Source organism: Aristolochia californica, unplaced genomic scaffold, assembly GCF_029961685.1.
Source record: "Aristolochia californica isolate CCGP_79_NKW_82.1479 unplaced genomic scaffold, dmAriCali1.0.hap1 SCAF_5, whole genome shotgun sequence".
NCBI classification, from domain to species: domain Eukaryota; kingdom Viridiplantae; phylum Streptophyta; class Magnoliopsida; order Piperales; family Aristolochiaceae; genus Aristolochia; species Aristolochia californica.
The window spans coordinates 42,350,261-42,373,898 of NW_027182214.1; the positions used below are offsets into that span (position 1 = coordinate 42,350,261).

A 23,638-nucleotide genomic window follows, 5' to 3' on the forward strand; every position below is an offset into this window, starting at 1 on the left:
TCTACTCATAACTTTAACACACTATATATTTGTACATAATATATTTTATGTATTATTAATTAATAATATATTATCACAAAATTTAAAATCATTGATTTAATTAACTATAGCAATCGGAAAATTATGCCAAAATAATTTATCAAATATTTATTTTAACAATATTTTAATTATGACTATTAAATCACTATTTTAATATATTAATTATAAAAAATATTAAATAAATAAAAAATAAATATTTTATAAATAAAAATATTTTTTTTATAAATTAATGATTTTTATGACGATAGTTTAATTTTTCCTAACTTAGGAAAAATTAAACCATCATTGTCTTCCTCAGCGGCGAGCCAATGAGCAACGGCGACGGCGGCGGCGGTGGGCAATGCCGACAGAGGCGGCGCTCCGACAGTACGCCGAGAAGGAGAAGAGAGGGATGCCAAGAAGCTCTGCAACAGATGTTCGACCTCCCATGCTCTGCGACGAAGGTCGAGAGGGAGAGGAGAGAGAGGATGGCTGTTAAACCAAAGCCGATGGCTGAAATCAAAGCCGAATGGGGAGATCGATTCCGAATCGAAGTAGAAATAAAAAAATCGAAGCCCAAATATCAAGATCAAGTGAGAGGTTCAGAGGGAGAGCGAGTCTGAGATGAAGAGAAGGACGCCGAAAGGACGTTCGTAGCTAGATGGACGTCGTAGAGAGGGAGACCGGAGAGGGACGGTAGAGGCGAGAGAGGGAGCAGAGAACGAGAGGGTTGTGGGAATGAAATGGCAGAGAGCCCCGCGATAGTGTCATGTACTTGATTCTCAAAATCGGGTGGAAAACACTTTTCACCGTTTACTCTTGGGACATGAACTCCTGAGTCATGGATAATCATGTACATGACATGAAGTTTGGCGCTCCCTAACGACTTCAGGACATGAACTTAGTAATGTGCATAAAGATCATATCCTGAGTCATGTTGACTAACTCCCCTTGTATCACTTATCTCATTTGCAGCTATATTCTAATCAACCACGTCATAGAACGCGTTAGAGCCTTCTTGGTGACCTTCCCACTTCTCTGTTTTCTCCTCTCCCGTCTCCTTCCTCGTTAAGCAAAGAAGGGAGTTGCTATTTCCTCTTATCCTCCTTAAACTCAAGGAACCGAGGCCCACACATCTTGCCCGCTCTTCTTAGAACGTCAAAGTGGAACCCACTTGGCACACTTCTCGATTCCTACCGCTCCACGTGTCATAAAGCTTGAAAAGAACCCGATCACCCGCCGGTGTCGAGCCCGAACTACGATAAGATGCTTGTCTATTGAGTTTCATTAAAATGGGTCCCACTAAGTTCCCATTACAAGGCGTCTATTACGCGTCTACCCGGAAAACGTAGAACATGAGATATTTCTTCGCGTGGCGACCGTGTACGTGAGAGCAAGCGTCGACGGTTATAACGCCAACAATTCGGATAAACCGGACAACTTGAAACAGTAGCCGTTGATTTAAGGACACAGCATCCCAACCATCGATTGTCCACGCGCTTTCTCCGCTCTATAAAATGTTGACCGCGAACCCCGCCAAGAATCTTTACCATTTTCTCATTCGAGTTCTTCAGGTAATCCTTCTGTTTCATCCTCATCTCCTCTGCTCACGATTTTCCTGCGTTTGTTCTGTTGACGATATCTCTCTCGTATTTTTTCCCGTGGAATTATATTCTTGTTTGTCTCATTTTTATGATTATTTGTTCGTTTGGGAGGTCTGCGAATTTTATCGTTCTTGGGCAAAGTTAATGTGGCTTGATCTTTTTTTTGTTCTAATAGGCGTTAAGGTATTGATTCAATTCTGGCATTGATAGAGTTTTTTCTTGATTTAGTTGGTGTACTTATTTGTGTTTTATTTGTTGTACGTTGCGAGGCGATCTCTGATTTTGAAGAGGAATATTTGTATGTTCTTTGCGTTTCTGCTGCTCCTTATCTTTTTTCTGAGAATAGCTAACTGGTAGAGAAAACAATAATTGTGAAACCGGCATCTTAGATTTGAATTATTTTAACAAGTTCAATTCTTTGAAAGTTTATGATATGTCTGTTGAAAAATCGAAGAAAGTTGAAGATCCAAATTTGGAACGATCCTCTTGCGTTTCTAGCCGCTGGTCACATGTTTATTTGCTGATGGTTCCAAACTTTGATTGAAATTATGTTAGCAAAAATATTTATCTAATTTTGTTACATTAGTGTTGGGGGTACTAGTTTTGGGGGTGGGCCATGAATCTGGTAGGCGCTGAAGATCAATACTGGAGATTCCTTCTAGAATAAATATGTAACTGCTTTCACAAAATGTTATGTTAGTGCTGCTGTCTCTAGAAAATAGACACTGTTCTTCTTTTATTGAAGGATCTGTGTTTGCTTAGAGACGTCAGGCCATGGAGATGCTTAAAAAAAGGATCTGGAAATTTGGGTTTAGGCCATGGAGATGAGGGTTAAAGAATCAAACCCATCGTGGGACAGGGTGGGGTTGTTGGGACTCTTGGGAGGGGACTAGGTTGAAACATCAACCCCATCATTTGTGGGGTGGGGACGGAGTTGAGGGGCAAAGTTGCAGGGTGGGGTTAGTTTTCCTAAAACCCACACTGCTGCCATAAGTTTGCTTGTGTGTGTAATTTTATGCTTGTGTAATTTTTCTTGTTTTGATAAGACTTCATACTCATATAAGTAGAAGAGTTGCTGCAGCTTGCATGATTGCATTTTATCTAATGGCCATTATTTGGGAGGGCAATTTCTGCACTACTATTTTTGTGGTCATGGTTAATTATTTGAAAAAAAAAAATTTGAAAACTTTCTGAGCTTTTATTAATATGTTGGAACATTATAGTTGTTCACTATTTGATTGTCTACTTTGTAACCCATATAATATTTCATGACTTCTTCTTTTCAAATATTTTATTGCAAAGATTATTCAACTGTTTAGCTTGCTGGGAGTCTTAACAAAAATTCGACTTGGAAGTGGAGATTGTCTCAGTAGGTGTTTTACATTGCACATGAATATGAACTGAGGCACTATAACTTTTAACTAGTTAGAGTAGGTTTCGAGCATTCAGGAAGACAGAGTAACTTGCTGAAAAGTAGAACATCCTCTTATTCCTCGTTTTTTTTTTTCCCTCATAATCTTCTTATGCGCTTGTGAATGTATTCAATTTGTTTGACCATATGGACTGACTTTGAGCTAGGTCTCTTTCATTGTTCTCTCCAGTAAACTATAATGGGCGGAGGCAAGGACAAGTATCATGAGGGAGACTCCAATGACAAAGGCCTCATGTCAAACCTTGCACATGGGCTTGCAGGAGGCTATTCACACCATGGGGGGCACCCACCACCACCAGGGCAGTACCCTTCTTATGGTTATCCCCCACAAGGATACCCTCCTCAAGGATACCCTCCGCAGGGATACCCTCCACAGGGATACCCTCCTCAAGGGTACCCCCCACAAGGTTATCCACCTGCAGGGTATCCTTCTCATGGATATCCACCAACTGGTTATCCAGGCCAGCATCATGGTAATTACAAGTAATTTAATGTGGATTGGATTGCTTGTGGTTCCGTACTACCGTATCATGGTTGAATTGCAATACGTCAGTTGATGTCAGTTTGCTCTTATGTACAGGTGGGCATGGGTCATCTGGTATGGGGGCAATGCTAGCTGGTGGAGCAGCCGCCGCTGCAGCGGCTTATGGGGCTCACCATCTTACTCATGGATCCCATGGATCCCATATGGGACCCCATGGCTTTTACGGCCATGGGAAATTCAAGCATGGTAAATTCAAGCGAGGAAAGCATGGGATGTTTGGTGGCAAGCACAAGAGGTTTGGCGGCAAGCACAAAATGTTCGGTGGCAAGTTCAGGAAGTGGAAGTGATGATGTTTTTAAACCAAAACTGTTGACTCTTATGTCGCTATTTATTCTATAAAACTGCTGTTACCGACTCTTATAGTACATTTAGCTTGCACGGGTGATCTTGTGAGTATATTGCTCTTTCTTTGAGCTTTTGATTGGTTTCTACACACATATGTTCAGTTTGGTTTTGTAATTGTACCATTTTTACTAGTTCGTGTCATGATGTGAACCAGTTTGAAGGCTCATCATGGTAATATTTTATTGCGAAGAATGTGTATTGTTTGCAAACAATTCAGGCGACAGTATTTACACCACAAAAATGGTTCTCTGACTAAATCTCTTGACCGTATTACCGCATGGATATTTTGCCTACTCAGCTAGAAAACTTGTTTAGAGTCATTAGAAATTTGTACGGCAAAATCTATTGCATTTGTACAGCAAACCAGTAATTCTGTTCTATCTGCTGCAACAACTTTTAACATTATATCAAACATTCGGATAAACTGGAACCAACATTAAAGGTTCAAGTTTAAAAACTCTTTATGCCATTCCGTTATCAAAATCAGTGTAATTACTCGCAATTAGCTGAGCAGACAACAAAAACAAAAATACAGGCATAGAGACAACAACGTACACTACTAGTTCTTGAGATCAAAGTATAACAATATAACAAATGTCAAACAACCCAAAGCGTTAATTCACTATTCCAAGTTCACTTTCCAAATAAGTTTCGGCTTTAATTCTGGCCACTAGCCGGAGACTCACTGCCTCTTGCAGAGGCTTGATTATCATCGTCAGGAGCAGGACTTCTTTCCTCTCTAGGACTTGGGCTTCGGCCATTAGCCTCTGGGCTTTGACTCATGTATCGCTTCCCATTGGGGCTAGCATTCCTCTCATGATTGACAGGGCTCCTGCTATTCTCCCGAGGGCTTTCACTATATTCAGACCCATCACGCCTACCAACAACCTCCTCAGTAGGAGAACTAGCCTTCTCCCTTCGAGGGCTATTATCCTCAGGTGTGAGGCTGCGCTTCCTACCCCCCTTGGAAGGGGGTGGACTCCTGGCGTTAGGACTTCTGCTGTACTGGGGACTCTTTGATCTCTTCTTTTCTTCTCGCTCATCACCACGCCCATCTCTCCTTGGTGGGGATCTCGATCGGCTGGAAGGACAGACAGACACATGAAACCCCCTCAAGATACTCAAACAAAATTCATAAAAAAACAGTATTATAAAGGTCAGACATATGAGACTGCTAACAATCACATCCTTCCAAGCAAAAAATGTCAAAAGACAAACTTTATGAGAGACCTGTAACTACGGCTTCGGCTGTAGCTCCTGCCACGGCGAGGAGAAGGAGATCTTGAAGGAGAATAACTTCGGCTACGTCTGCAGTATAAAATTCATAATTAAAATTGACAAAGAAACAAACTTCAACAAACAGTGTAATCTCGTGAGAAGTTTACGACTTGAGGCTCTTTGGACTATTCTGGCAATTTCTCTCTATGTGGCCTCTCTCTCCACATCGATAACATTTATTCTTCCAATCACCAGCCTTACAATCCCGAGCCCAGTGTCCGTCAATGCCACAGTTAAAGCAGCGACCTGAACCAGGAGGAGGACCTCTTCCAAGATACTCCCGAGAACCACCAGCACCACGAGGTCCCTGCATTCACAATCACAAGCAAATACCTAAGATCCAACATTGACTGGTAAATATATAACATAATTTGATCACTTCTCTGAAATGATAAAAACAGTAAAGAACAATGTATTCTATCAACCCAATCAGAATAGTTAAATGCTGTATGAGATGACTCACCAACTCTTCTTTCATACTTACCAGTCATTGTCAACTTCACACCTATGACTAAGCATCTGTTGTCATTTTAAAAATATATATATATAAAAGCCCACAGAAAAATTACAAAGGCATAAGAAAAGAAACTTACCCCTTTAGCAAATTCAACAATGATGCGGCTACCTCCAAATTCCCTGCCATTTAAGCTGTATCTTGCATCATCTGCATCTCGAGGGTCACTAAATTCCTGCAGAAGGCAACAGGACCCAAAAAGGGAAACAAAACACTCATATTTGACCAAATCAATTTGACAAATATGCACCATGACATTAAAATATATAAACAAAATTCAGTTAATGGTTGAAGAAATACATACAACGAAGGCGAAATCGTGCTTCAAATCCACATCTCGTACTCTGCGGAAACGGTTGCCACAAACAGTAAGGCCATCATGTCTTAAGTAGCGAAGGGTGTGACACTTCGACCCTCAGCAGATGAACTAAACACCACTCGTCATGGTTGCCATTTCCATAAAAACACGCATTTAATTATAGAAAGAATCGCCAAAGTCTCCTATAAATTCAGCAACAATAGCCACCAATTCCACCAAGGGCACCACCCTCTCACCATAGACCTCCAGGTTAGGCAAAAGCCCAGAAACCTTCAACAAGATCATTCAAGTTAAACATAGGACCACTTCGGCGGTGCAACCTTCTCACACTCATAACGCAAAAAGAACAGAAAACCGAGCACAAGGAGCCTGGCAAGGACCCCAAATACGTCACAGACCCCAACTCTTCCTGAATGACAACAGGTCCCGACTACTGGCTAAGCTTTAAAGGGCAAAGAGAAACCTATTCCTATCAATGCAACATGCATTTAACTGTTTCAACTATAACCTCGATAAATTTAAGACCAGAAGAGAGAACAAGATATTTATCTCAGAATGTGTACCATTCATCAATAATAAGTATGCACATGCATAATAACCTCTTGGGAATGTGTTTGTACCCTATCATATTTACAGATCACATAAACAAACGACATCATTAGATCATACAATTAGTTACTACCTTCCATATCTGCTGAAAAGATCTTCCAAATCTCGTGATCTAGTGCGGGAAGACAACCGACCTACATACAGCCGAGTACTGCCATAACGATCATCATAGCGAGGCATTTTTGCTCTGCAGACAAACAAAAATAAAATCAACTTAGGCACACCAGTAACCAATGCAGTTGAAAATAAAGGAGAACAAAAGAGTCCAATTAAACAGACAATCTTTGTTTAGATATTTGTTTAACACTTCAAATACTTATGTATTACTTACAGTAAAAATTGTGCAGATTAAGCAAAGCATTTAGTTGCTATATGAACAGTGTAGAGCAAAGAACAAGCAGCCACCAACAGTGGAAAAAGCAAAAAAGAAGCATTCACAAACAGTGTAAAGAGCAAAGAATAAGAAACCACTAAATATGAAGCTAAAAAGCCACATAACTATAAGTAAATAAACATAGGACAAAGTCCTCCTACACTGGTTCAATCAGTTCTAAAATGATAGCTCCAAAAGAATTCTTAATGTTTCATTCTATGGTGGAGTAAACATCACATGAAAGCACCGAAATAAATATGTTTCAAGCAAAAAATGACAAATATGAGACACGTATAAGCCAAACAATAAATTGATAAAACAAAGAATAACCAGCCACTAAGCATGAAGCCAGAAATGCCACTTAGATTTAAGTAAATTAGTTTAGCATAAAGTCATCCCATACCGGCACAGTCAGTTATCAAAAAGATATAGAACAGCACCTAAATAAATATGATTCCAGAAAAAATGATGATAAAAAGATACATATACTCTGAACAATAAGACACGATACAGCTAGATCAACACAATCGCAAGAACCAATAAAAAAAGTCAAGACTTCACCAATAGTATAGCTCGTTCCTTACTAATGATCCATGTCTAGAAGAAAAGAAACCAGTTCATACAAGAAAAGCCATACAATCCGCAGCAAAGGCAATGACAACGGATCCAAACCTAAATTAACGAAGAGCAACAACACAACTATTAAATCTAAAAATTTAACCGCTAGATCCATAAAACCTTGTTTTAATCAACAACAGGATGACCAATTTTAGGTTTGTGCCTTAAATTCAACAGAAATTTACAATTGAACAAACAACCATAACTTTCACCGAAAAACAAACAAACAGAATTGAAAAAATATGCTTTCACCAAATGAAACCAATTTAAAAACTAAATAAAAATATCCATCTTTAAAAATAAACAAATTTCATAACAGAGAAAATATTTATTTGGGAAAGGAAAGCGCCCATCTAATGGAGCTGAAGACCCCGTACCTGAAATGCGCCGGAGTGAACAAACCCTAAACTCCAAATGGGGATCGGGTTACGATCTGGTCTTATATATAGTACAAAAGAGACGGATTTGGACGGATGAGATTTTCTTTGAGGCAAATGACTGACAAAAATCCAACGGCCCGAGTACGAGGCCCGCCCATGCAGGATGCGTCCCGTATTAATATCGGCAACAAGAACTAAAGGTGAGAAGTTGGTGAGAAGCTTCGAGTGAACCGACCCAAAACACGGTGATTCGGGGGACTCGGGCCTGCCCATGCAGCATGCGCCCCGTATTAATAACGCCAACAAGAACTAAAAATGAGAAGTTGTGAGAAGCTTCGAGTGGACCAACCCAAAATGCGTGAGTCGTTAAAATGGATTGGGTGCCGAACTGGTTCAGCCACGAAGATACAACTGAGCTACATTACAGATTCAGGGGACCATCCCAAACAATAAGAGTCTGGAAAGAAGTCCCAAGTTTAGCTAATCTATAAGCCGAAGAAGGCGTCTTAATTAAAGGTTTTTTCTTTGATTAGTTGTCATTTTGGGCTTATAAGTAACAAGTTTTTTTGTTTCAATTTCTAAATCAAAACATAGCTTTTGGGATTTATTAGTCTAATAGAGGTTGTTTTTTTTAACAAAATGGTTAGATGCAGAGAGCTTGAACCCTCTGTAACTGGATGTTCCTCCTCATAAGACAAAAACCTGCAAGAAGCATCAGTCTCCTTGCTGCACCGACCAAACCAATCACAACAGAAGAGTCCCCATCAATTTTGAAAGGTGACAAAAGCTTCCAAGAAGCATTAGTCCCCTTGCTGCACCAACCAGACCAATGACAACAGAGGAGTCCCCATCAATTTTGAGAGGTGACTTAAAGTTTTTCAGCAACTAATACAATGTAGGAGAGCACAACCATACATCTCCTACTACTATGGTCTCCTCTGGAAGGCATATGTTCTCCATGTGAAACAGACATGGTTGATCGGATGATTGGATAATTAAGCCATCAACACAACAGCAGAAAGAAAAGAGGCCATAGAGAAGCATTAAAACACAGGAATCCTATCTGAGAAACCCTCACAACAACAGATTTTTGTCATGAATAACTCTTTCATGTATCTGGAACTCTGAATAAGGTCTAGATAGGATTATCATAGTGGTAAAAAGATCTGCAAAAAAATTAATATGCACAAACTGTACATTAGATACATATAGCATTGATAGAATCTGTCATATTATTCATCTTAGATACATGACAAAAATTGGTGTTCATATCATATGCCCAAGACTCAGTTCATCTTCAATGTCATCACCCTCTTCAAACAACTGTAAGAAGCGTGCTTGGTCTTGTTCCCTTTTTCTTCTCTGCCAATACCTGTATGCAGCCAACATGCCAGCAAATGATACGGTAGAAGCCAGTGCAATCACTAGAATGACTACAGCTATATGCGTTCCTTTCACAGGAGGAACTTCCTTGGGATTTGGACTTTCAACGTGACCTGCAAAGAGTAGATGAGAATAAACAATTAAAAATAATAATACTTCAGAGTAAAAGATGTTGATTGAGATATGCAAGTTCACAGTTACCGGATTCACGAGGTACACACTCAGGACAAGAGAATGTTGCATTGAATTCGTTCTCCCTAAAGCGGGTGTATTTACCGTCAGGACCCACAAATTCGTCGGGACAAAGCTCCCACTCATCAAACACGTCGTCTGATTTTATAGTGTCCTCCTCATAGAAGCCACACCTTTTGCATTTATTATCAGGGAGCTCAGTAAGAGGCTGCAAAAAAGAGTAATAATGATTGGAATTTCATTGGTAAGTGCTGTAGGCCATGCCATCGATGTTGAAATTTCATTGGTAAATTTTGTGGGCAATGCAATGACTACAGTGTCCAAGTTATTCCATTTTAAGTTCACAATCAACAAAACTAGTTTAAGACAAGAATCAATAACTTGAAGATTTTAAAATAGTAAGTTCATCATCTCTCTTTTGCATGGGTTGCGGGTCTTTTGACTAAGTATTCTTGTTCTCTGGTCGAGAGGGTCAGGAGGCCCCCTTTGAGTCTACTTTATGACATCCATGAGATTTTAATTCTACTGAAGCGTTATCAGGCCATGTTGTGCAACATGCAAATTGTATAGCAATTCTTTAGATAGAAGTAGGATCTCTTAATCAAATATGTTTAGGGATACTCACCACCCTTTCATTGAAACTGATTCATTGTATCTCCTCCAATAGGTAGGTTTGTAGAGATTGCTTTTGTTTGTATTCTTGTAATTCCTCATTCCTTTTCTCTTCTTAGTAAAATTATAACCATTTTCTAAAAGAAAAAGAAAAAAATAAAATATACATATAACCAACCAATATAAAGTTGAACCATATCTCAGATCCATGAGAGAGCATGTTGATGAGGAACTAGAGCAAGTAAAATAAAGGACATGTTTAGGTTATAAGAAGAAGGGACATTTATCATCTTTCATATGGAGGTGTAATGTCTCTCCTAAGTCCTAATTGTTGGTGTCCCCCATCTAAAATAACTTCTCCCTAGTAAAAAAATTTTGCATTCCAACACAGAGCAGATGGAATCATACATGGCACCTCGTTCTACCCGTAAGTCTACATTTAAAAGAGAATATAATGGTTTGAATAGGGTAAAAGAGGGGCAGTCTCTTACAAGAACCTGATGATTTAACCTTACCCTAATGTCCAATTTATCATTACTCTTATTTGTACATTTGAAATATAACCTTCTTTGAGTGAAAAAGATAAGACCAAAGTTGTGGAACTGTAGAAAAACAAACCTGCCATGATTCTGCACCTTTGAAAGTATACACGATGTTTTTTTTCTTCACATCTGGCAAAAAGGTTTTGTTCTTCTCTTGACAATGAAAGTAAACTCGCGGGTGGCTAGACAGCCACTCGTGGGTGTTAAAAAGCTCTATTGAATCAAGAATAACAACTCCGGTTGAAAAGCTTCCTGCAAGAGAAATAAGCACCTAGTTTTATTTGGTGAAAAGAAGCGGTATCCTTTACAAAATACATTGAAGAAGTTACTCTAAAAGAGCTTTCTAACAATTTTTTTCCCTCATTCAGCTTTACACCAATCTCAAAAGGCTCGACAAATTGATGCTATTCTACTCAATCCTGCCCCCAGAAGAGCATCTCTCTCTCTCTCTCTCTCTCTCTGTTGTTTTTCCTTTCGCGTGCTTCCCCAGTCATCTCTCTCCCCCTAGCAAAAATTGTTACAAATGATTCTAAGCCATTTCTCCTAGTGGCTTTATTCGTTACTCTGTCTTTGAAGACGGGTACGATCATAGGCCATCTTAGAGAGAATTTAATCCAGAATTAAGAGTATTTCTCGCAAGGGCAAAATCCAATCACAGGAAATATAAACACACACCCAGAAACAAGGTATGTACAAGTTCAACAATTTGAACATACGGAAAAGAATCGATAGAATTTTGAATTCACAGTAAATAATCAAACAACCAATAAAGAAATGGTCTTCAATCATATTCTCTCATAAACAGATGAGATAACGATAAAAGAAAACATACAATGATAATGAAATCCGGAAACAGAAAAACCGAAATTACCAGGAAAAGAGCAGAGAAGAGTCCAGCTAAGAAAAAAGCAGAAAGGAATACGCGAAGAAAAATGATGCCTCATAACGTTTGCCTCGAATGTAATCCACGAACACACGCACTTACAACAAGCTGCAGATCTCCGGGGCAAATCGTCCAAGGATGGAAAGAAATGTTGCTTTGTAAATTTTCCTCCGGCTTACTTTTCCACACTCCTGAAACTACCGAGGTTCGAGAGGAAAATCAATTTTTTATCCCTAATGTTGATCTGAATAATAAAAAAACCTTTCTTGAGAAACCGCATCATGGCAAGGGGTGGCAATTTAGCCATTACCCAATTACCCGTTCTACTTATTTATTTATAAAAATTATTACATAAATTATCTTATTCATTTATAATAATTCAAGTCAATTTACCCAACTACCCATCACCCAAATTATAAACAAAAAAATATGGATAATCAATTTTCCACACCAAATTACCTTTCCCAATAGAGTTAAACAAACTATTTTTTAATTTTAAAAATATATTTTATTAATTTATAGTTTTTTATGAATCTTTATGTGATGTTGTAGTTTAAATTTAATTTTTTAATTACCATAATTATATGATTTTAAAATAATTTTTTAAAATTATCTATTTACTTATCCATTCGAGTGAAACGAGTAACAAAATAAATGTATGATAAATAAAATAGATAACGTAATACCCATTACCTATTTCGATCATTACCCGTTTATAGCCTCCTTGCAATTTTGCTTAATTATTCCTTAAAAACAAATATCCAAAAGAAATATTTTGCTTCTATGGAGATTTCAGGTGAATTACCTTGCTATCATTACATCATGTATTCAATTGAATAAATACAAATGAAGGAATAAACCACTTTGATGCACAAACTTTAAAGAAAAAATCACACTCAGGAATAACTGAAGAAAAAATTTTTTTATATAATTCATCTTTTTTAGTAGCCAAAAATATATGTTTGTCATTTGAACTTAATTCCTTGTTTATAACTAAGAAGGCCTTTATCATGTCCGTGCTCCAAAATACATACACTTAGGGGTGTAAGTCAACAAAACGGAAATTTGAAGTTCATCTTTATCTCCAACATAAACTTCATGTTAGTCATCTACATGAACTTCATCTTTGCACTTGGTTGTAGTGTTAATGACTTCATGTGCATTGGAAAATAGTTTCCAGTGTTAGTGCTTCAAAAGATGAACTGAGTAATGCGGCTGAGTACGAGGGGAGTTATTGAACAAAAAAATCACTTGAACATAAAAAAGAATTCAAACAAATCCATAATTCATAATAGGAATTGGGTGTTAGGGAAAATAAATTAACTTTGAAAAGGCTATGGCTTGCTGCTTGTTATATTCCCCAATATTCAAGGTATGTTAAAGAAGTGTCATAGCTTCGCCTCAGATGGATCACCAATTTCCTTTTCCATATTTCTTCTAGTCAAATTACTGTGTTCCCCTTTACTAACCTAAATCATCATGTAGTCCACTATTAACATGAAAATGGTACACCTTATATACTCAAATAAATAAATTGCCTTATTTTTGTCTAAATCTAATATGTAGAAAAGATATTAGTTAAGTGTCAGAATTAAGGGAGGGTTACACAAGAGGAATTAATGCAAAAAAGTTATTGTTGAATTGTTTAAAAAGACAAATAATTATTTGACTTGTTCGTGACCAAGTATAACGAGTCTCTATCTATAATATAGGAAACAAGTAGAATTCAATTACATAATTAAACTAATTTTGTCCCAGTTATACTAAAAATGTAATATTTAAATATAAGTCTTAGCATAAATCCTAATTAGGAATTAGCTGACTAAAATTGTTATTCAAACTTGGGAGATAATTTTACTTCCCTTTAAGATGACACTAATGAAGTGAATGGCATTGTAATAATCAAGATGCAACAATTCTTATAACCTCTATTTCGTCCGAAACTAGTAAGGTGAAGCGTAAAAAACTACGAGTTTTTTATGTCCTAGATTAAAATCTTAAATCGATAAAAGGAAGTTTCGATGGACATGCAACTTGTATTTCATAAAACATTTAAACCTCTCAAACACGTGAATTGTATAATGAAGTAATGAAAATTATAAACTTTGACAAACTCACTAAGATAACTTTTTTGTTGAGATTTCCACTGGTGTAAGTGTTTTTATGGGGTGTCTTTTTTAAGATGAAGATTGAACAATGTGGTTGATGATCGACTTCAGACAATTTTGAGTACTTCATAAATTAATTTAAGATGGAATGGTTTTTTTATCAAACAATTGATGTTTAAGATTTATTTTATCGAATAGATTTATTCTTATTACAAAATTATATTTGTGAATGTGTGGAGTTATGAATGGATATATGTTGACATGTCAAATGCAAAATTATGAAATGTTAAAAGGGATTAATTGAGAGAAGTTGGACACTAGAATGAGATTTTGTTTTAGCAATGGATGATTGACAAGAACGACAGCTTTCTTGGCAAGAAGTTCTGGGCATTTCCGCTTTCATAGTTTTAACTGCTGTAGTTTGAACTCTAATAGGCGCCTGCAAAGAGAACGAGGCTTGCATTTGGATGGAGTACTTCGACCTTTATGTCCCCTACCATGGAGGCGAAAGAGTTGAAGCCCATAAACAGGCGAGATTGAAAGTCGCCGTCAAGGCCATGGAACTGGGATACAGTGGAATCGCCTACAACCTTTCCATCAGAGGCATTATGTCCGACTCTGACAGATGCACTATTCATCACTTCCCTCTTTCATCTCTCCTCAAGCTTGCCCCCTCCCTGTCCACCTCCATTAAGTTCCATAGGAACTTGTTGAGAGTCCCACCAGACGTTCCCTTCCGTCAGTACACGCGTCTGACTGTAACTGTCGATAACATCATACATGCAGCTGCTCTCAACTCTGGGAATCCAGTTCTCAAAACTTATGATTTGGTTGCTGTCAAGCCTTTGAATCAGGCGGCGTTTGATCAGGCCTGCAAGGTCTCCGAGGTATATTAATTTGTAGAGACAAAAGTCAAGTTGAATTGCTCAAAGTAATACATGCATTGCTACCCTTTGTGCTTCTCTTCCCTTTGATGGTGTGTTTGTAGTTAAGTCTTCACCCTAATAGCCTAGCCACAAAAGAATATGGCAGGTTCGTAGAATACAGTAATTTTTTTGTTTTTTGTTTTTGCTTTTTGTAATGTTGTGTACAGTAGTTTTGATTCTTAACTTGTGTTCGGTGGAGGAAATATCTGGTATAGAAATAACTGTAACATCTTTCTTGTTAGAATGATTGTCTTATGATTTCTTCTTTTGTGTCATGTCTTGTTATTAGTTGAAAGTTGGATGATACTAAAGTTATCTATTCTAACCTAATAAACATGCTTAGAGGAAACTATGGGAACCAGCTACTGGTTCCTAATGTATTAAATATTCTTCAAATATGTTTATCGTTATAAAAAGTTTCGTTTGTGTGTATAAATCATATTATATCAGTTGTTAGAAACCATGACACTTAGTACCCAAGGCATCACTTTGCATAACTCAATTGACGAAGATTTTCATGATCTTCTTTCCTCTATTACTGCCAAACAGGAATTGGCTTTTCATTACGTGATGACTACAGGGGGAAGCAAAAATTGGAAAAAAAAACATTAAGTTGGGAAATGCTGCTAACATTATTTTACTTGAGGATCATAGCTATTATGGTACTTTATTGTTGATGGGTAGTTTGTCAAACCCATCTATGGTGACATGCATGAGTTGAATCTTTACATGGTGTCTAAAGCTCAAGGCAAAAGAAGATTTAGCTATTGTGGCTAAATTAGTCTTTTGATATGACGTATTTCTTTCTAGATTTGGTCTTTTATATAATAATTGAGAAAATTTTGTAGATGCTCTAATGCTCATGGTCACCATTTGGCCAAAGGGAAATGTGCTTTGATGTTTGATTTAATGTAATTAGCAATTTACCATTCGTTTTATGTCTATTGACTTTTTTTTGGGTGTCATGGTTTTATAGTGGGTTACTAGAACTTGAAATACATTCTGTTTCCCAGATTCTTATGTTATTCTTCATTAAGCATATGCATTGAGCAAGACAAGAATATTTGTATTTGTTATAAGCTGAGGTGAGAATTATACAAATCAGTGTGTGAAGGTATTTGAATATCTTTACAATCAGTATTAGATTGATGATGGCATGATTCTGCTGGTGCTTTGCTGGTTTGTCTAAAAATCGTCAGATTTTTTTCTCGATGAGGTCATTTATTGCTTCATATTTTTTATGAGAGGTTTTTGGCCATTTATTTCTTTAGTCTCAACCTGGAGTTGTTGCTTTCTGCGGGTAGACTTGATTGCAATAGATTTCTCCCAAAAAGTGCCATTTCATTTGAAGCTTCCTATGATTAATGCTGCAAGTGAGGTATGTCTGGTGTTATGTCGATCTTTCATTTTTATTCTCATATTATCCAGTGAAGAATGTAATTAAGCCATATATATATATATATATATATATATATATATATATATATATTGAGAAAAGGCACAATTTTATAAGCCTGAAGGCAAAACAACAAATAACAGAATGCCCATTTTGCAACACATCTCCTGAAACAGCAGATCACACGTTTCTACATTGCGAATATGCTCATAAGATTTGGACCGAATTAATGGACAAGATCGGTTTATTATATTGCCCTTCGCAAGATTTGCAAAACACTATTTTAACTTTGGTTAGCTCTCGTCTTCCGAAGTTAGGGAAAATCTTACTATCTTGTTGTGTTGGACACATTGCGTGGAATTTATGGAAAGAAAGAAACAATCGCAAATAAAAATCAGAAAGCTATTCCTCGGAATATTCTTTGTGATCAGATAGTCGGTCAAGTTAGCTCTTGGGTTATCCTTCGCAAAGAATTCTGTGATCTAAGAGCAACAAATATGAGGGAAAATTGGAGAAATGTTGCGAAAATGTCTCTTATTTCGAAGGTTCCTATTATGTTAGAATGGACTAGACCTCCTCCTAGACACTTTAAATTAAATTTTGATGGAAGTGCTTTCGGTTGTCCAGGCCCAGCTGGATTTGGTGGAGTAATTCACGATGATCAAGCGAATTTTCTCTTCACTTATGCGGGTCCAATTGGAGTATCAAACTCTACTTGTGCGGAATTACATGGCTTGCTCAACGGGCTGAAACTCTTCAAACAAAAAAAGGACAGTGCTCTCTTGATTGAAGGGGATTCTCAAGTTATTATAAACTGGTGCTCCAAGCCATCAAAACCTCCTTGGCGTCATTGGAAGATTTTTTATGAAATTTGTAATTTAACTTCTGTTTTATTATGTACTTGGAAACATGTTCCAAGATCCGCTAATCATTTAGCCGATGTTCAAGCTAAAAAAGGCGTTACCCTCCAACATTTTGTTGTGGAGGAAATGATTTTTTAGTCTCTAGGTTTGTATTTTCTTTTTGAATACATTTACAACTCTTCTAAAAAAAAAACAACAAATAACAACATCACAGAAGAGAATCTCATACAATGAGAGATTGAAGGGAGACCCCCTCTTTAGCAAGAGAATCAGCTAAGTTATGATTCTCTTTATAAAGAAAATGACGGGGGGGGGGGGGGGGGGAGTGGCGCTGGGTTTTCTTGCCTGTACACCAACCTAATTACACTCTTGAAATGACCTTCGGCATGGAGCTAACCTAGGAATTTGGGGCGAAATTTTTTGAGACTTAGATGACAAGCATAATGCACAGTGAAAGAAGAATCTGAAATGCCAATGGGACTTGAAAAGGAGGCCAAAATCAAGCCCGGTGAGTCTCTGAAAATATTGCCAAGGGCCCAGGGGTTCCAAGAGAGGATCCATCAAAATTAAGTTTGATGAATTGCGGATCAGGAGGTGTCCATTCAACTAACTTGGGGGGAGCAATAGAATGATGCATAGCCACATGAACCTAGCTACTCCTCAACACATCACCAGAAAACTCATCAAACAGATTCAATGTCTTCAGCCTTATGAGAGAGGGCCTTTTGTTGCTAAAAATTCCCAGGAAGAAGACACTTACTGAAAGTGTCGAAGGTTCCTCTCATCCAATACTGTGCAAGATTGAAGTATTATCTTTCTAAGCTTTGCGAGGCGAATCCTAAAGCAAAAGGAAAAAAAGATCAGAGATGGAAGCTGGGAGGTAAAGAGGCATATCAAATTGGTTAAAGAAACTGCTCCGGACATACCACAAGAATTTGCTGTGCAAGAGCAGGTGTTTAATGGACTCCTTCTTAGCTCCGCAAAGAAGGCATAAAGTGTTGGCAATGTGGGAGCCACTGCAAGTCAAGTTATTATGAGAGAGGATCTATCCATCCATAGCAAGAAGAATTGGTATTTTTTAGGCCCCGACAGAGGCCAGGTAATAGCTGCTGGACACTGAGAATAGGAATCAAAGGCTAGTAAACGGTAGCAAGAAGATACTGAAAATCCACCATCTGTACCCACGCACCAAGTGATTTTATCTGATTGAGAAACTTTGATCTAGATGGTGTGCAGTTGGCAAATAAGATGGTATATTTCATATGAGTCATAAAATTCTGGTTCCAAATCACTTGATTCTGGATCTGGATATCTGACTAAGGTCTAACTGATCCCATCTATTCTTGATAATATTTGGATCTGTTTATGCCCCTACTTCTTAACAGGGGAGGGTGTTGTTAAGAGTAAGAGGAAAGTGGGAAGAGAGGGCCAACAACCCCTCACCACCTCCTCTATGGAAAAAATACAGAGAGAAGGGGGTGGGTGCATCTCTCTGCCCCTTTTTCATACTGGTGGGGGTCAGGTCAGCCGAATTTTAAGGTATTTGTGTATTGCTAGATCTCTCCATTAACTCGAACAGCAGAATGGGTCTGGTTGAATCCAGTTTAACCGGCCGGTCTGGTTTAGGTTTTATAACACTGCTTTTGACAGTCGACTGGGAAATTTAGACCATCTAGTTGGTGACATTTTGTATGATGAATAGATCAGTATGCAAATTAATTTTAGTTCCATACTGAATAGTATTTGTTGGAAAATATAGTTTGAAGAATAGATGATCTTTTCACTTAAGGATACTTATGGTATTTTTATTCCCCTTTCTCACAGGATGGTATCTGCTTCATTCTATTGTTTCGAAATACGCTGATTTTATGTGTAATTTTATGAGTCTTTTAAGTGTAATTTTCTCTTAGCCGATGTTAAAGTAAGCTTGTCCCCTAATCAAGCTGCTTCTTTCTCTGCGGCTGATATCAGTCCATCTATTCTCTCTTCTTGTCATCTTCTCTTCTATTATTTTTCTTTTCATACTTAAATCCTCTCAATTCCACAATATTTATCTTAAGCGTGAGGGCCTCTCTGGATATTAAACTTTTAATATTTGATTATTTGCATTATTCTTGCCTGTGCAGAGAGGGATTTATTTTGAGATCACGTACTCTCATCTAATATTTGATGTCCAAGCCAGGAGACAAATGCTTTCAGGTGCCAAGGTGATACCTTATTCTTAGGAAAGAAACATGGTTGGGTCTTTCAAGTGAAATACAATGAAATGAATAAATGTGTATCATGTAGTTCATATTTTTTTGTTTGAGTTCTACTGGGATATGCTACTTCGATTTTTTTATCAGATTCTCACTGCTTCCTGTTCCATCAAAACAATATTAATGTTTAATATTGGGAACATTAGGAACATTTTTTGAAAAAATTCATGTGAATTGAGGATGAATCTGATTTCTTAACTGGTTTTGACGATGGCGACTTTTGAATCAGAATGCTAACATTCCATTGAATAGTTATTCTGGCTAACCTAACTGGCAGCATGGCCACACCAATGAAAGCATTTGGACTTGCTTCTGTCTTATGGGCCATCATTTATTGCATTTATTGGAGAATGTTGCAGCTAGTAAGAGTTTATTTGGATGAAAAACATGTTAAATGAAAGAAAGTAACATGTAAGTTTTTAAAAAAAGTAACAAATCTAATGCATGTTAGTCAATAAAGGTCTGCATGCTTGAATAGGAAACGTATGTACATGATCATGGTTCCAAAAGCTATTTTGTTGACACTATTGCTGAAATCTCAGTTGAAATTTTGGTTGCACATTTTAAGACACTGTTAAAACTTATGAAGAATATAAGTATGTACCTGTCCTTAAAAAGGAAAATCAGTAAGTACTTTTTTGGCACATATGGTGGTTAGAGCCTAATTTTGAGGTTTTATGGAGAATTTTCTTGTACATACAGAAAATAAGTAGTAGGGGAGTAATATCTCATTCAGTTATATTTGTTTTTCCTTTGAGCTGTGTATAATTTTATTGAGAGAAGGAAAACGTAAAAAAGATTTCCACAATATGCTTGACGCAAAAAAAAGTGTGAGGAGAAAAAGAACAAGCAGATGCATTCTGTATGTCAAAAAACCCCATAAAACCATTTTGAACAGGATACCCAGTTCAAGCTTCCATTAAAGTTGAGCATGTTGATCACCTGCGTGTGTGGGAGAAGCCTGAAGAGAGATGTGAATATTGAGAGAGATCAGAGAAGTAACAAAATAGTGAGGTCTTTTGATAAGCTTGTGCACAACTAGAATCTATCTTAATTTTTGTTCAATATTTTGCTTCACATCTAAGGCCTTCTAAGAAAACTATCTGAATGGATTTTTTTGAAACAGTTAATGGTTGTTTTCTAACATGATTTTTTTAGGTAAGAGTCCCATGTCAGCAATGGGTTTAGAAATCCTGGACATTGAAGTTTGAAATTTGCTTTCTATGCAGCTAAACATTTTGGGGTGGGTTGTTACAAACATTCTAAAGTTTGTAATGGAGAGGGATGATAGAGCTCGACCAGGGGAATAAGGGTTTCTTGAAGGAAAAAGAAGAAGAAAAGCTAACTGGAGCTTGTGCTTGAGCTTTTTGCAAAAAGACACAAAGAGGGGCTACTCTCCAATACCTCATTGTAAAGGGTCCCTCAGATTGTTTTCTCCTTGCCTTCGGGCTTTTGAATAAAATGTGCCCTTTTAACAGAAAAAAAAAAACGAAGAGAGATAAAAAGACAGATATGTTTCTTTGGCTGCCTAATTCAATTATAAAATTTTCATTAAATAGATGTTTACAACCCTAAGATTAATTTTAATGACCATTTAATGACCATATCACCCTTATGAACTAAAGTAGTTCTCTTTATGTTCTGCTTACTTTGAATTACATCAATACCCTTATAAAAGACATAATTTCACCACTAAGATAGTGCCTAACATGGGCGTAGCTCAATTTCTCATGGTATTTGAAAGTATCTAATCTCAAATTTGCTATTCTGTGCACAATTAGCATTCCATGTCTTGGACCCTTAGTTGCCAAAAAAAGTCCTAGGCCCCTATATTCATTTTCAGTTGGAGTTGGACATGGGAGGAAATGTTGGTTTATATCTCAGGTTTGGATCATCCAAACATAAGTCATGAACAATCCTCCAACATTGGTTAGTCATGTTGGGATAGAACTAGCCTAATGCATCAATATGGATTGGCTTACTGGATGTTGGGAGGGGCTTTGAAACTCCTAACGTGGGAAGTTTAGCGAATGACTATCCTTAGACCCGTTTTACAACTCTTCTTGGCATTTACCCTGACCTTTTGCATGTAAAATGTGGGCATTCAAAAATAAAATAAAAATGTAGCTCCCATTTCTGGCTTCTTGCATATTCTCTTTCTCCTTTGCATTATAGGCATATATATACATACACAAGTATGGTGCTTCTTCTGCATATCTAACTGACCAATTAACAGGTGTTCCCTGTTCCTTGGATCTGTATTGATATATTAAGAGTGAGTGATATTCTGTTACCTGGATGAGCTTCTCTTGTTGAATTATTTGAAATAGTTATTTCTTGAAGGTAAGATGGATACTATGATGTCACCCAAATTTGGTCTAAATTTTGAATTGAACAACTTATGGTACATTCACCTTATCTTGATTGCTCTTGGCCAGTTCAAGTTCCACAAACTGTGTCTTTTACTGTCCAACCTGTGTATTTTACCTGGTCAGCTTGTCCAAGAAAACGATTTGCCATGTTCAATGCATACCAATGTACTCTTAATTTGGTCTGTCCACCTTGTTAGTCAATTGTTGGGTAGGTAGGTGTTCCTTGCTGTTTTGAACTGCCACTAATAGCAAGATCCTTTCAATTATGGTCAAATTTACCCACCATATCTCATTTGAATAAGAAGAATTACAGAGCACATGTTTCTCTTGTTGGCATAATGGCTCATTGCATACTCATTGGCATTTTTATTTCATATGTAGGTTCAGTCGTGCCATTTACTGTTATTTGTCCAACAATTAAACATCTGTTTCTTGTATATGCAGATGCTAGTGGATTGGACTCAAGGGAAAAATATCATTATTTCAAGTGCTGCCGCTACTGCAAATGAACTTCGGGGGCCAAATGATGTTGCAAATTTGTCAGTTTTGTTAGGTCTTTCAATGGAGAAAGCTAAAGCAGCTATTTCAAAGAATTGTAGGTTAGCAGCTTTATGTTGTACCTCTGTTGGTACTAAATATTAAGTTTTTTTTTTTGAATGAGATAATTTTATTAACAGCTCCAAGGCCAAAAGGAGCATTACAAGGTCTGAGAAGGAGTGTTCCTAACAATGAGGGATTGGAGGGACACTCCTTTGGCAAGGGAGTCAACCAACTATTAGCTGATCTTAATACATGGTTCCAAGAGGATACATTGGATGCGAGGTCCATTGCTTCAAAGAAAAGGTGACACAGACCTCGCAGGGCTGGGATTGTTTTTGGTACCAGCTTATGACGACGAGAGCCTCATCCTCCACAGTGAGGCTATCCTGAAAGCAGTCTCTGAAAATCCTTAGCCCTTGTACTAGGGCAGCCAATTCAGCCAAGGTGGCATTAGCCAGACCAAGTGGACCGGTGAAAGAGAGAAGAGCTTCACCAGAACTAGATCTAAAGACTCTTCCAAAACCTGCTGGCCTAGGATTATCGAAAGAGTTGCCATTGAAGTTGAGTTTGATGCAGCCACGAGGAGAGAGTCGTTGCTGAATGCAGACAGGCTTTGAGTTAGAGAAGCAATCAGTGCCCATTTCTCCTGGATGTAACCAGCTTCAAGGTGCTAAAAAAGGTTCAGCATGGACAGCTAAGAAATAATGCTGTTCAAGGCTCAACCCAACACCCAACAATTGACATCTAACATCAATTCACTAGCAGCAGTTCTGTGGGTGGAGGGTGTAATCCGCCGGGTTTGAGGATGAGCCATAGCTTGCTGGACTGCCATTATTCATGAGAGCTCTGTAGAAAGTGCTGGAAGTGGGTCTCATTTTCAGGAGATTCTGTTTTGGGAGGTTTGATGGGCTTCTGTTGTTCGGGGCTTAGAAAGGGAGGAGGATGATGCTGGGCTACTTGGGTGAATGTGCTATCCTTGGGCTTGCTATGGGGTTTGTTTGGCGCCAAGTGGGAGGTTTGGTGGGGTTTCTTTGATGTGGAGGGGTAATGTAGAAACCAGGTATGATGTGGTCACTGAGTGTAATGGCTTATAGGTTTGTTGAAAGGGTAGTCAGAAAGGTCAGGCTGCTGGTGGCGAAGTGTGACGAATGTTGTCTCCTTTTGGTAGGTAAGCAGCTTTTTTTATGGGTTGATAGTCACTGAGTTGGAATGTTATTTTTGTTTGGGGGCGGGTACAGGACTATGTAGCAGGAGTGGCACGGGTTGTAGGGGCATTAGATGTTGGGCTATCAGCACTGGTTGTCTTGTGGTTATTGGTTTGCTTTTTCTACGGGCACAAGGGACTACTTGATTTTGAATTTGAATTCGAAATTGGAAGGATTTTTGCCTTGATTCCTGGTCGCCCCCAGCTTGCTCAGGTTCAGTCCAGTGAGGTTATTTTTATCCAGTTCAGGTTGGTTGATTTTGCGCTCAGTTGACTCAGTCCTCGCTCGTTGTCTTCTACCTTAAGTTTGTCCCCTTGCATTTTT

At 37.9% G+C, this 23,638-nt stretch overlaps 4 protein-coding genes across 8 annotated transcripts; 2 read left to right on the top strand and 2 right to left on the bottom strand.

Moving 5' to 3' along the window:
• The first annotated feature begins 1,492 nt into the window (after positions 1-1,492).
• On the top strand, positions 1,493-4,020 carry LOC137966196 (glycine-rich protein A3-like). Of its 2 annotated transcripts, none has more exons than XM_068812745.1 (3): positions 1,493-1,592; positions 3,224-3,527; positions 3,635-4,020. In XM_068812745.1, the coding sequence occupies exons 2-3, from the start codon at positions 3,233-3,235 to the stop codon at positions 3,883-3,885; spliced, it is 546 nt and encodes a 181-aa protein (XP_068668846.1). In that variant the 5' UTR covers positions 1,493-1,592; positions 3,224-3,232; the 3' UTR covers positions 3,886-4,020. The 2 variants fall into 2 exon arrangements, with proteins under 2 accessions (XP_068668846.1, XP_068668847.1); XM_068812746.1 differs by lacking the exon at positions 1,493-1,592 and adding an exon at positions 1,639-1,805.
• Positions 4,021-4,386: 366 nt separating this feature from the next.
• LOC137966479 (serine/arginine-rich splicing factor RS2Z33-like) lies at positions 4,387-8,054 on the bottom strand. Of its 2 annotated transcripts, none has more exons than XM_068813105.1 (7): positions 8,032-8,054; positions 6,737-6,850; positions 6,040-6,079; positions 5,815-5,910; positions 5,332-5,528; positions 5,174-5,251; positions 4,387-5,024 (listed from the first exon to the last, which is right to left on the bottom strand). In XM_068813105.1, exons 2-7 carry the CDS (start codon positions 6,841-6,843, stop codon positions 4,601-4,603), a joined length of 942 nt encoding a protein of 313 aa, XP_068669206.1. In that variant the 5' UTR covers positions 6,844-6,850; positions 8,032-8,054; the 3' UTR covers positions 4,387-4,600. The 2 variants fall into 2 exon arrangements, with proteins under 2 accessions (XP_068669206.1, XP_068669205.1); XM_068813104.1 differs by having other exon boundaries at positions 5,329-5,528.
• A 1,108-nt stretch (positions 8,055-9,162) lies between these two features.
• On the bottom strand, positions 9,163-11,852 carry LOC137966642 (uncharacterized). The gene is made up of 4 exons (XM_068813328.1): positions 11,635-11,852; positions 10,840-11,015; positions 9,619-9,817; positions 9,163-9,530 (listed from the first exon to the last, which is right to left on the bottom strand). The coding sequence occupies exons 1-4, from the start codon at positions 11,705-11,707 to the stop codon at positions 9,301-9,303; spliced, it is 678 nt and encodes a 225-aa protein (XP_068669429.1). The 5' UTR covers positions 11,708-11,852; the 3' UTR covers positions 9,163-9,300.
• A 2,379-nt stretch (positions 11,853-14,231) lies between these two features.
• LOC137966722 (protein GAMETOPHYTE DEFECTIVE 1-like) lies at positions 14,232-22,237 on the top strand. Of its 3 annotated transcripts, XM_068813413.1 has the most exons (3): positions 14,232-14,641; positions 19,066-19,146; positions 22,014-22,237. In XM_068813413.1, the coding sequence occupies exons 1-3, from the start codon at positions 14,312-14,314 to the stop codon at positions 22,209-22,211; spliced, it is 609 nt and encodes a 202-aa protein (XP_068669514.1). In that variant the 5' UTR covers positions 14,232-14,311; the 3' UTR covers positions 22,212-22,237. The 3 variants fall into 3 exon arrangements, 2 of the variants coding, with proteins under 2 accessions (XP_068669514.1, XP_068669515.1); XR_011116239.1 differs by lacking the exons at positions 19,066-19,146; positions 22,014-22,237 and adding an exon at positions 16,704-17,121; XM_068813414.1 differs by lacking the exon at positions 19,066-19,146 and having other exon boundaries at positions 14,232-14,632.
• Positions 22,238-23,638: the final 1,401 nt, after the last annotated feature.

Bases quoted from the DNA above. Each gene is read 5' to 3' on its own strand.
- LOC137966196 (XM_068812745.1), top strand. From the start codon at position 3,233: ATGGGCGGAGGCAAGGACAAGTATCATGAGGGAGACTCCAATGACAAA. The intron at 3,528-3,634 runs GTAATTACAAGT...TCTTATGTACAG, and splicing joins TTATCCAGGCCAGCATCATG to GTGGGCATGGGTCATCTGGT.
- LOC137966479 (XM_068813104.1), bottom strand. From the start codon at position 6,843: ATGCCTCGCTATGATGATCGTTATGGCAGTACTCGGCTGTATGTAGGT. The intron at 5,911-6,039 runs GTATGTATTTCT...TGCCTTCTGCAG, and splicing joins AGCACGATTTCGCCTTCGTT to GAATTTAGTGACCCTCGAGA. The intron at 5,025-5,173 runs GTCTCTCATAAA...CTGTCCTTCCAG, and splicing joins AGCCGAAGCCGTAGTTACAG to CCGATCGAGATCCCCACCAA.
- LOC137966722 (XM_068813413.1), top strand. From the start codon at position 14,312: ATGGAACTGGGATACAGTGGAATCGCCTACAACCTTTCCATCAGAGGC. The intron at 14,642-19,065 runs GTATATTAATTT...TTGCCTGTGCAG, and splicing joins AGGCCTGCAAGGTCTCCGAG to AGAGGGATTTATTTTGAGAT. The intron at 19,147-22,013 runs GTGATACCTTAT...TTGTATATGCAG, and splicing joins AAATGCTTTCAGGTGCCAAG to ATGCTAGTGGATTGGACTCA.
- LOC137966642 (XM_068813328.1), bottom strand. From the start codon at position 11,707: ATGAGGCATCATTTTTCTTCGCGTATTCCTTTCTGCTTTTTTCTTAGC. The intron at 9,818-10,839 runs GTTTGTTTTTCT...TCTTTTTTGCAG, and splicing joins AAGGTGCAGAATCATGGCAG to CCTCTTACTGAGCTCCCTGA. The intron at 9,531-9,618 runs GTAACTGTGAAC...TACTCTTTGCAG, and splicing joins GTGTGTACCTCGTGAATCCG to GTCACGTTGAAAGTCCAAAT.